The sequence below is a fragment of the Falco cherrug genome, chromosome 20, assembly GCF_023634085.1.
Source record: "Falco cherrug isolate bFalChe1 chromosome 20, bFalChe1.pri, whole genome shotgun sequence".
Classification (NCBI taxonomy): domain Eukaryota; kingdom Metazoa; phylum Chordata; class Aves; order Falconiformes; family Falconidae; genus Falco; species Falco cherrug.
Window position 1 is genome coordinate 5,842,411 of NC_073716.1, and position 12,185 is coordinate 5,854,595.

At 52.8% G+C, this 12,185-nt stretch overlaps 2 protein-coding genes across 2 annotated transcripts; one reads left to right on the forward strand and one right to left on the reverse strand.

Annotated features, from left to right (window-relative positions):
- Positions 1–3,511: 3,511 nt before the first annotated feature.
- Positions 3,512–4,711, reverse strand: LOC129734435 (feather beta keratin-like). The gene is made up of 3 exons (XM_055697814.1): positions 4,615–4,711; positions 4,190–4,338; positions 3,512–3,838 (listed from the first exon to the last, which is right to left on the reverse strand). The coding sequence occupies exons 1-3, from the start codon at positions 4,709–4,711 to the stop codon at positions 3,512–3,514; spliced, it is 573 nt and encodes a 190-aa protein (XP_055553789.1).
- Positions 4,710–7,041, forward strand: LOC129734436 (uncharacterized). The gene is given in 3 exon segments (XM_055697815.1): positions 4,710–4,898; positions 6,204–6,356; positions 6,715–7,041. Coding segments are annotated over 3 exon segments (669 nt in total).
- The last annotated feature ends 5,144 nt before the right edge of the window (positions 7,042–12,185 follow it).

Here is a 12,185-nt window from a genome sequence, read left to right on the forward strand (position 1 = left end):
CACCCTTTGTGCTGCAGCCTCCACAGAGGGAAGGACCATGCAGATGCAATTAACAACTGTGCTTGCTGTGGGTTGATATTGTCTGGCTGCCAGGTGATGGGGATTCAGTTGTAAGTTGAGTTAAGACAGACAATAAATATTGCAATACACCCATATCAATTGGTTGTCAATAGCTCACCTCTCAGTGTCTGTTATGGGTCACAGGTTCTCCCGCTTGTCTCAGCTACATTGGACACCAGCTGTTGTAGTCGTAGTCCAACTCAGCCTCACAGCAGGTACCAATTGTTGCAGCACAAACAAACTAGCTGGCTGCAACAAGGCTTTACCGTGGGTCAGATTCTACCATCCATGCTGTTTCTCCTTACTCCAGAAGTCAGACCACACCACTCCTCCTCCAACCAGCCTCTCTCCCACACGCCTCAGGGCTATTTAACCACTTAGCAGGATGAGCTGCAGCTGCACATCGTCCATGACAATAACCCACTGCCTTTGAGGCAAGGCCACAGCTGCGTATTATCAATGATAACCAACCCACTGCCTTCATTCCTTTACAGAGGATGTGACAACGTTCGCCCTCCCATTTTACCCACCAAAACTGCATGTCCTGTGCAGGTTCATTGACTTTGCTTCATTTCATGGCCAATCCACCTTTCAGAAGAGTCAGAATTATTCTTTTGCCCTTCTCAAACACTTCTGCTTTCTTGACCCACATGATGGGGTAACTAAACAGCAACTAAACTGACAGCCTTCTTGCGTGGCCCCTTAGCAGTTGTCTTCCCTCTCAGTTCACGTGCATACACAAGATTCCAGTTTAAAAGTGGGCTCACCATCCCCCTTCCCCTGGTCACACAGGAAGAATCAGAAAGGGACATGGAGCGTGGTCCTGGTCTTCCTTTCCCCCTGACCACAGCAGGAGGGGATTGGCTCTGTGGGGCACTCTTCACAGCTGAGGTGTTGGCCTGCGAAGACACGGAGGGAGAGAGATTTTCTTCAAAATTTCAGACAGGAAGATGCTCTCTCCACAGTTAATGTATCTAAACCTGGGCAATATGTTGCTGCCAAGCTGTTAAAGTATGACACAGGTGCATTTTGGACAACCATATATACAGAGCATTATCTAGACCTTCAGAGACCTTGTTGTCATTGAGATCATGGTAGATGACTTCCAGCACCACTAATTCTCTCAAGTACTTGATGCCTTCCTAAGTGGTAGTCCACCTTCCTTGCTAAACCACAAAATCTTCCTTGAACAGATATCTTGCTCTCACACTTGACAGGAGATGCCTCCCAAGACTGTATTTCATTGCCTCTTTTCCAATTCCACAATCAGCTCCCCAGTCCCTAGCGAGAGATCTCAGCTGTTGGGCTTCCTTACCTTCCAGTTCCTGACCATTGACCCCACTCTCCCAGCACTGGAGTTGCCAGGCAGTCATCTGCTTACCTGTCTGATGCCTGTACTCTTTCCACCAGAACTCTTTCCACCAGAACTCCCCAGGTTCTCTCAAGGCCAGGGACTGGGTACTTCGTCTCTTGAGTGATTTCTCTCACTTCTTCCTCCCATTTCTTTGCTGAAGTACCTGCTTACCCATCAGACTCTTCCTCCTCCTCACTCCCTTACTAATCAATGACATAGACCCATTGACTTCATTGTCTGCTATTTCTTTTTCACTACTGCAGCAATTACTGTAGGTGGTGTTTGGTTCCTTGTCTCAACCATGGTGTTCTCAGATGGGGTTTAAGTCTCTGCCTCAACTGCCATGTTCTTAATTGTAGTTTGGATGCCTGGCTCAATCATGGCATTCTTGGAGGTAGTTTGGGTCCTTGTCTTAACGACTATCCTCTGATAGTACTGAATCGTGGCTTGACAGACTCACTGCAAGCCCCAGTACCACGCTAAAAGCAGCTGGTTTTCAAGCAGTTGTCACCCAGGGAACAATCACCTCAGGGCATGTTTCACTGTTGCTGCACCCAAAAGTTGCCTCCTCTTACACCAGCCTGACATCAGATTCTGCAAACCCCACATTAAGCCAACAGTGTTAATTAGGTAACATTAAATACCTCACATTAGGGTGAATAAGGACCTCAGGAGCCTGCACAACGAAACAACTCACAGCAGTCCTGGACTGGAAGAGGGTGTATTTCCTCACCCTCTCCAGTAGATAGCTCCCCCAGCACAGTAAGGGCGTCAGTGCCAGGGCAAAGCCATAGTCTTTGGTTCTGTGAATGTATTCCCAGGCTTAGCAAAATAAAGAGATAAAGGGTGCAGCAAGTGCACTCTTAAACTCACACAAAAGCATGCCAGTTAGTAACTACTACAGCTATACCATGCTCAATTCGAAACTGCTGATGTCCCGAGTCCCATGGTGAACACCAAAAAGATTGTGGTGAGTTGACCTTGTCTGGCTGCCAGGTGCCCACCAAGGCGCTCTATCACTGCCCTTCCTCAGAGAGAAAGGGGGGAGAAAATAAGATTAAAACCAGATGGGTCGAGATAAAGGTAGTTGAATGAAGTAAAGCAGGGAAAATGTGTGGAAATGAAGCAAAGCAAAAGGACTTATTCTCTACTTCCCATCAGCAGGCAATGTCCAGCCACTCCTGCGAAGCAGAGCACAATGCACTTAGCAGTTGTTTCAGAAAAGAAACTCCCTAATAATGAATGTCCCCTGATGCTCACTGTTCTTTCTCTTAGAATGTATTGCTGACCATGATGTCATATTGTATGGACTATCCCTTTGGTCAGTCTGAGTCAGCTGTCCTGCCTGTGTCCCCTCCCAGTCTCTTGTCCACACCCAGCCTACTTGCTATTTGGGGAATGGGTTGGATTGACAAGGTTGCTGCTTAGCAAACACTGTCCAGCAAAACCCAAACCACGTATGTGTTCTCAAGACCATTCTACCTAAAACTACAAAGAACCAGGTAACTGGTTCTTAACAAAACAACTTCAGTCAATCCCAGGAAGACCCTCTACGATGCTTCTAGTAATCGCTTCACATTTATTTCCAACAGACCCCTCACAGAACCATCCTGAATGTGTTGGGAGATCATCTGCCTGAGAAAGATGACACAGAGACATGGGCTGGGATGCAGCAGAACTTTAATGAGTCAAAAGAGGGAAATAAGGTCACCCTGAGTGAAGGTCCCAGTGCAGGGAGCACCAGGGGCAGAAAGGAGTCTGCAGCCCTCAGCTAGGCAGAAATGCTGCCAGCTGTCCATCTGCCTGCCCACAGAGGGAGCAGGGCCAGCTGGCCACCCCCCAGGCTGCCTTTCTGGTACTCGCAGCTGAGGAGACCACAAGAGAACAAGGACACAGGGGGCAAAAGAAAGAGTGGAAGCACGTGAAGGGCAGACACGGGCTGTGCTTTCTGAGAGCCCAGGCTGGCCTTGTCCTTTTGCAAGGGGTGCTGGGGTTGCTCAGCCCCTCTGGAAGCAACAAGCCGATGCTCCGTCCCCAGTACGGTACCATCGTGTGGGTCCCTGGGTGCCTTCTAACCCAGGGCCATGGCCAGCAGCTTTAGCAGGGGAAGGACCTCCTGCCGCAAATGCCGCTGCCCAAGCCAGAGAGGCTGAAGCCCCCGGAGTTGATGGGCACTCCCTCAGAGCTGAGGATGCTGCCAACGGCAGCGGAGGTGGAGGAGCCCACGGCGGTGTTCTGCGGGAAGGAGCTGAGGATGGGGCCGGGCAGGGTCACCACCACGGCGGAGGGCTGGATGAAGACATTGGAGTCCTGGCACTGCCTGACACAGGGCTCGTTGCAGCTGTTGGCCAGCGGGGTCGGGCCGCAGGGCCGGCAGGGCATGCACGGGCTGTAGCAGGACATGGCTTGGGGCTGGAGGTGCACCTGGGAGAGAGAAGCAGGGGAAATCAAAGCACAGAGGATGGTTGAAGAGCAGCCTGTCACCCTACAATGAGGGAGACCCCTTCCCTCAGAGCAAAAGTGCCCCACCGACACTGACAAAGCCCAGGGAGGTCTCAACCTAGCTCATAGCTCAGGAGACCCCTCAGCCAAATCTCAGCGCTTCTCCATGCCACACCTTCTGCTCCTTTTCCCTCTCCCATGGCAAGCAGCCTCAAAACACAGCACAGGACAAAGGGTAGGTATGTGCTGAGAAATCCCAGAGGAGGAGGAGGCGGAGGAAGAGGAGGTTAAGAGTCAGGAATGGGATGAAGACAAAAAGCGCCTCAAACTCACCTTGTTCACAAGGAGACGGAGGCGAGAGAAGTGGATGAGAGAGTGAGGAGAAGGGCCTGCTTTTATACTGCTTCTGCACCGCCCCAGGCGCACAGTCACTGCACGCGGGCAGTAATTTTCCAGCAGGCTCACCTCCAAAGCAAAATGTCCTACCTAATGGCACATGTTGTGTTTTGGTTTCCGTCAGTGCTGCCATTTCATTTCCTCATTTCTGACATGCTTGCTCTGCCGTGCAAGTGCCTTTCATGTGCTGGGATGAGACGCCCAGGGGTGTCCTGGGCAGGACTGTGTCAGCGTGGGCAGAGGATGGCTCCTCAGTGGTGGAGGAGTCCCGCGCAGGCAGGGGATGTTGGCTTGGGGCAGTGCAGTGCGAGTGTTTGCAGCTCCCTTGGCAGGAAGAGGCCCAGCTGTGCTTCACGCCGCACGTGTCAGCAAGCACCCGCAGACTCCTCGTTTTAAGGACGTGCCGTGTGCTTCTCTCTCTTCCCCCTGCCTCCGCTCGCTCCCACGGTCACTAGCCATGGCGTCTCCAGGCAGCCGGGCTGTGCCAATGGTTTCAGCCGTGTTCCTCTTGATGCCCTTTGCTCTGGGGAGAACATTTGCCAAGCTGCCCGAGTACGCAGGGCTGGTCTTCGGAAAGCCAAAGCCCACCTGGTGTTCCATCAGGCAAGGCACGTGGAGGGCACTGAGGAGATCTTCTTCCACACAGGTCAGCAGCAAGGCTTGGCCAAAGTCAGCTGCAGCGCTGAATGGGGCAGCTTCACCGGGCACAGGGGTTACAGGCAAGGCGGAGGTGCTGCGGGGGTTCGCGGCCCTGGTCTTGACTGGCAAGAGCTGCTGTCGAGGGACCGGGCCTCTGCCATTCCTTGGCAAGTCTGGGGCAGGGAGAGTCTTACCCACAGTCAAGGAGGATCAGGTGTGGGGACATTTAAACCGATTGGAGAGACACGAGTGCATGCCACCAGATGCCTGCATACCCCGTGGAGGGAGAGGAGGGGTTGCAGAAAACGTGTCCCCACCGGCTGGGGCTCCTCCCTGGCCGTCAGGCGATACACCTTCTCTTGGCATTAGTGCTTCATCATGTCGTCTTTCCCAGGCCCCAAAGGCCTCCTCACCTTGGAGCACAACCCGGCACCACTGGAGAGGCAAGGGAACTTCCCCCAGCTCTCCCAGGGGTGACGGCTGGCAGGACCCTGCCGTGCCACGCGCGTGGGGATGCTCAAGGAGGGGGTGGGCTCGGAAGGCACGAAACCAGCTCTCAGACTACATCGAGGAGGTGATGCTCTTCCCTGCCCTGCAGACATGGAGGCAGCTGGGACGCGTCCCAGGAGGGCAAGGCGATGCCTGCAGTAGGCAGGCTTCCTGGGATAGACTCTCCCTACCCACGGCCAGTCACACTCTAATTTTGGGTTGGCGTGTGTCAGCCCTTTGGCACGAGGCCAAGCCAGGAGCGCGGGCTGCCTGCAGGCCCGTGTCCCATCAGGGCTGAGGGCACTGCTTGCGCACCCCCAGAGGCTGCCACGACAGGGGTTGTCTTTGCCAAGGAAAGCAGCAAATGTCTTCCAGAAAGGCAAGTTTTCCTTGGGCGGAGCCATTTGAAACCGGCCGCGCAGCCCGCCTGCCGATAGAGGCAATGATCAGCGACTGCTGGCGCGAGCAGAGGGGCAGGGAGGGACAGTCCTGCCCAGGGAGAAGGACGCGGCCTGTCCTCATTTGGAGAAGCTTTGGGCACTCAGGGGAGGACGACATTGGTGGGAAGACATGTGCACCCTCCTGCACAGGGTTTTGAGAACAACCTCACTGTATCGCCTGAGAATGATGTCCTCCATCTGCACAGAGCCCTCCTGTGCTCAGGGGCATGTCTTCTGGCCATGTTGACATGGTCCTGCTCAGGAAATCCTTGGGCTCCTCATCCCAATCTTCAAAAGAGCCTCCGTGCCCTAGTGGTCATGTCAGAAATGAGGAAATGAAATGGCAGCACTGACGGAAACCAAAACACAACATGTGCCATTAGGTAGGACATTTTGCTTTGGAGGTGAGCCTGCTGGAAAATTACTGCCCGCGTGCAGTGACTGTGCGCCTGGGGCGGTGCAGAAGCAGTATAAAAGCAGGCCCTTCTCCTCACTCTCTCATCCACTTCTCTCGCCTCCGTCTCCTTGTGAACAAGGTGAGTCTGAAGACCTTTCTCCTCCTCCTCCTCCTCTGGGATTTCTCGGCACAGAGCTGCTGGTTTCTCCTACCGTGGGTCCTGGAGCAGCTTTCATGGCACAGGGAATGGGGCTGAAGTTGTGGCGTGGGGAGCGGCTGGGTCTCGGTTGAGGTGTCTCCTGAGCTATGGGCTAGGTGGGAAGGTGCCTGGGCTTGGTCCCTCACGGCAGGGCACTTTTGGGCCATAGGGAAGAAGCAGCCCCTGTGCCTCCCTACACAGCCGCCAGCTCTCGTCTCCAGCTCGTGCCTTGGCTCCCTCGTTGTGGTATGACAGGCTGCTCCTCACCCAGCCCCCATGCCCTGCTTCTCTCTCCCAGGTGCACCTCCAGCCTTGAAGCATGTCCTGCTACAGCCCGTGCATGCCCTGCCGGCCCTGCGGCCCGACCCCGCTGGCCAACAGCTGCAACGAGCCCTGTGTCAGGCAGTGCCAGGACTCCAATGTCGTCATCCAGCCCTCCGCCGTGGTGGTGACCCTGCCCGGCCCCATCCTCAGCTCCTTCCCGCAGAACACCGCCGTGGGCTCCTCCACCTCCGCTGCCGTTGGCAGCATCCTCAGCTCTGAGGGAGTGCCCATCAACTCCGGGGGCTTCAGCCTCTCTGGCTTGGGCAGCGGCATTTGCGGCAGGAGGTGCTTCCCCTGCTAAAGCTGCTGGCCATGGCTCTCGGGAAGACCATCCTCTTGTGGTCTCCTGTGCTGCAAACACCACAAAGGCCACCTAGGAAGCACCTTCTGGCCTTGTTCCCTCTTCGGGGCAGGCAGATGGACACCTGGTTGCATCTCTGCAAGAGCCATTGGGCAGACATGAATTCTGTTGTTCCCTGTGCTTGGGCCTCCACTCACACCAACCCCACTTCCTTTTTTTGATTCATTAAAGTTCTGCTGCATCCCATACTATGCCTTATTGTCATCATTTTCTCTGCAGATATCCTGCCAACATGTCCGGGGAAAGATATGTTTCTTAGGGGTGGTCCTGCTGTGATTTTTAACAAAGGCTTGCTTTGAGTGTACTTAGCGTGACCCTCTGTTATCTGAACTTCTCTGCCTAGCTGAGGCTGGAAGAATTACCTCACACAGTTCAACAACCATAGCTCTCAAAAGCTGCTTCTGGGTTTCCCACCAAAGCATTAATTTCTCAACGCTCATCAAGATGTTTACTGCAGCCTTTCATCCCCAAGCAAGTGCTCTAGTCCTCTCTCCATCCTGTCCATTCTGCACTGAACTCACTCTGCTTAGTCAAGGTCCTTCTTGCATTACAGCCCCAAAGATGACATAGTGTTCTAGATTGTGTCTGGTGGGTGCTGAGCAGAGTGGGATGATCATTCCCATCAATCTCCTGGCTACATCTCTGGTCATATAGTCCAGGATCTTGATGACAGCCCTTGGTGTCCAGGAACAGTGCTGAGTGCCACACCTCTTTTGATGGGATCACTGCAAAAGCATCTTTTCCTGGCCCTGCTTTTGTGCTGTTGCTTAGCATTGGCTGAAGGATACGTGGGGAGACATAGCTGGTTGCTGCCAAGCCAGTTGTTGATCAGGGCTCTACCTACATTTTTATTGCTAGGTGTGATGTTCTACAGCATGTCACAGCTCTTTCATCATTTTTGGTCAACCATTCCGTGGTCATGTCCTGCCTGAGCCTCCTTCTCCAGCACAGCAGCAACAAGGGGAAGAGGAATTGCTACCCCCCATCGCCCTCATTTTTCTTCACCCCACCTGAATAATTCCCAGACGCCTGTGGGGTTGCTGCCCTCCCACAGCCTAGGCTCCTCAACTGACATCAGCAGTGGCCACACACATCTCTGAAGCAAGTACACTGAGGCCAAGAAGGTATGTCTGGGCAAAGGCTCAGCAAAGCTGGGCCTGATGGCCATGGGTCTGGAGGAGTCATGGATGACTTCCTCTCCTGAAAGTGACAGTGCCCCCAACAGGGCCACTATGCTGTGTCCCTCCGTCCCCTCCTTTTGTGAGCAGTAAAGGCTCCCCATGCATCCTCGGGACTATGCCCTCATCACCCTTTGTGCTGCAGCCTCCACAGAGGGAAGGACCATGCAGATGCAATTAACAACTGTGCTTGCTGTGGGTTGATATTGTCTGGCTGCCAGGTGATGGGGATTCAGTTGTAAGTTGAGTTAAGACAGACAATAAATATTGCAATACACCCATATCAATTGGTTGTCAATAGCTCACCTCTCAGTGTCTGTTATGGGTCACAGGTTCTCCCGCTTGTCTCAGCTACATTGGACACCAGCTGTTGTAGTCGTAGTCCAACTCAGCCTCACAGCAGGTACCAATTGTTGCAGCACAAACAAACTAGCTGGCTGCAACAAGGCTTTACCGTGGGTCAGATTCTACCATCCATGCTGTTTCTCCTTACTCCAGAAGTCAGACCACACCACTCCTCCTCCAACCAGCCTCTCTCCCACACGCCTCAGGGCTATTTAACCACTTAGCAGGATGAGCTGCAGCTGCACATCGTCCATGACAATAACCCACTGCCTTTGAGGCAAGGCCACAGCTGCGTATTATCAATGATAACCAACCCACTGCCTTCATTCCTTTACAGAGGATGTGACAACGTTCGCCCTCCCATTTTACCCACCAAAACTGCATGTCCTGTGCAGGTTCATTGACTTTGCTTCATTTCATGGCCAATCCACCTTTCAGAAGAGTCAGAATTATTCTTTTGCCCTTCTCAAACACTTCTGCTTTCTTGACCCACATGATGGGGTAACTAAACAGCAACTAAACTGACAGCCTTCTTGCATGGCCCCTCAGCAGTTGTCTTCCCTCTCAGTTCACGTGCATACACAAGATTCCAGTTTAAAAGTGGGCTCACCATCCCCCTTCCCCTGGTCACACAGGAAGAATCAGAAAGGGACATGGAGCGTGGTCCTGGTCTTCCTTTCCCCCTGACCACAGCAGGAGGGGATTGGCTCTGTGGGGCACTCTTCACAGCTGAGGTGTTGGCCTGCGAAGACACGGAGGGAGAGAGATTTTCTTCAAAATTTCAGACAGGAAGATGCTCTCTCCACAGTTAATGTATCTAAACCTGGGCAATATGTTGCTGCCAAGCTGTTAAAGTATGACACAGGTGCATTTTGGACAACCATATATACAGAGCATTATCTAGACCTTCGGAGACCTTGTTGTCATTGAGATCATGGTAGATGACTTCCAGCACCACTAATTCTCTCAGGTACTTGATGCCTTCCTAAGTGGTAGTCCACCTTCCTTGCTAAACCACAAAATCTTCCTTGAACAGATATCTTGCTCTCACACTTGACAGGAGACGCCTCCCAAGACTGTATTTCATTGCCTCTTTTCCAATTCCACAATCAGCTCCCCAGTCCCTAGCGAGGGATCTCAGCTGTTGGGCTTCCTTACCTTCCAGTTCCTGACCATTGACCCCACTCTCCCAGCACTGGAGTTGCCAGGCAGTCATCTGCTTACCTGTCTGATGCCTGTACTCTCCACCAGAACTCTTTCCACCAGAACTCCCCAGGTTCTCTCAAGGTCAGGGACTGGGTACTTCGTCTCTTGAGTGATTTCTCTCACTTCTTCCTCCCATTTCTTTGCTGAAGTACCTGCTTACCCATCAGACTCTTCCTCCTCCTCACTCCCTTACTAATCAATGACATAGACCCATTGACTTCATTGTCTGCTATTTCTTTTTCACTACTGCAGCAATTACTGTAGGTGGTGTTTGGTTCCTTGTCTCAACCATGGTGTTCTCAGGTGGGGTTTAAGTCTCTGCCTCAACTGCCATGTTCTTAATTGTAGTTTGGATGCCTGGCTCAATCATGGCATTCTTGGAGGTAGTTTGGGTCCTTGTCTTAACCACTATCCTCTGATAGTACTGAATCGTGGCTTGACAGACTCACTGCAAGCCCCAGTACCACGCTAAAAGCAGCTGGTTTTCAAGCAGTTGTCACCCAGGGAACAATCACCTCAGGGCATGTTTCACTGTTGCTGCACCCAAAAGTTGCCTCCTCTTACACCAGCCTGACATCAGATTCTGCAAACCCCACATTAAGCCAACAGTGTTAATTAGGTAACATTAAATACCTCACATTAGGGTGAATAAGGACCTCAGGAGCCTGCACAACGAAACAACTCACAGCAGTCCTAGACTGGAAGAGGGTGTATTTCCTCACCCTCTCCGGTAGATAGCTCCCCCAGCACAGTAAGGGCGTCAGTGCCAGGGCAAAGCCATAGTCTTTGGTTCTGTGAATGTATTCCCAGGCTTAGCAAAATAAAGAGATAAAGGGTGCAGCAAGTGCACTCTTAAACTCACACAAAAGCATGCCAGTTAGTAACTACTACAGCTATACCATGCTCAATTCGAAACTGCTGATGTCCCGAGTCCCATGGTGAACACCAAAAAGATTGTGGTGAGTTGACCTTGTCTGGCTGCCAGGTGCCCACCAAGGCGCTCTATCACTGCCCTTCCTCAGAGAGAAAGGGGGGAGAAAATAAGATTAAAACCAGATGGGTCGAGATAAAGGTAGTTGAATGAAGTAAAGCAGGGAAAATGTGTGGAAATGAAGCAAAGCAAAAGGACTTATTCTCTACTTCCCATCAGCAGGCAATGTCCAGCCACTCCTGCGAAGCAGAGCACAATGCACTTAGCAGTTGTTTCAGAAAAGAAACTCCCTAATAATGAATGTCCCCTGATGCTCACTGTTCTTTCTCTTAGAATGTATTGCTGACCATGATGTCATATTGTATGGACTATCCCTTTGGTCAGTCTGAGTCAGCTGTCCTGCCTGTGTCCCCTCCCAGTCTCTTGTCCACACCCAGCCTACTTGCTATTTGGGGAATGGGTTGGATTGACAAGGTTGCTGCTTAGCAAACACTGTCCAGCAAAACCCAAACCACGTATGTGTTCTCAAGACCATTCTACCTAAAACTACAAAGAACCAGGTAACTGGTTCTTAACAAAACAACTTCAGTCAATCCCAGGAAGACCCTCTACGATGCTTCTAGTAATCGCTTCACATTTATTTCCAACAGACCCCTCACAGAACCATCCTGAATGTGTTGGGAGATCATCTGCCTGAGAAAGATGACACAGAGACATGGGCTGGGATGCAGCGGAACTTTAATGAGTCAAAAGAGGGAAATAAGGTCACCCTGAGTGAAGGTCCCAGTGCAGGGAGCACCAGGGGCAGAAAGGAGTCTGCAGCCCTCAGCTAGGCAGAGATGCTGCCAGCTGTCCATCTGCCTGCCCACAGAGGGAGCAGGGCCAGCTGGCCACCCCCCAGGCTGCCTTTCTGGTACTCGCAGCTGAGGAGACCACAAGAGAACAAGGACACAGGGGGCAAAAGAAAGAGTGGAAGCACGTGAAGGGCAGACACGGGCTGTGCTTTCTGAGAGCCCAGGCTGGCCTTGTCCTTTTGCAAGGGGTGCTGGGGTTGCTCAGCCCCTCTGGAAGCAACAAGCCGATGCTCCGTCCCCAGTGCGGTACCATCGTGTGGGTCCCTGGGTGCCTTCTAACCCAGGGCCATGGCCAGCAGCTTTAGCAGGGGAAGCACCTCCTGCCGCAAATGCCGCTGCCCAAGCCAGAGAGGCTGAAGCCCCCGGAGTTGATGGGCACTCCCTCAGAGCTGAGGATGCTGCCAACGGCAGCGGAGGTGGAGGAGCCCACGGCGGTGTTCTGCGGGAAGGAGCTGAGGATGGGGCCGGGCAGGGTCACCACCACGGCGGAGGGCTGGATGAAGACATTGGAGTCCTGGCACTGCCTGACACAGGGCTCGTTGCAGCTGTTGGCCAGCGGGGTCGGGCCGC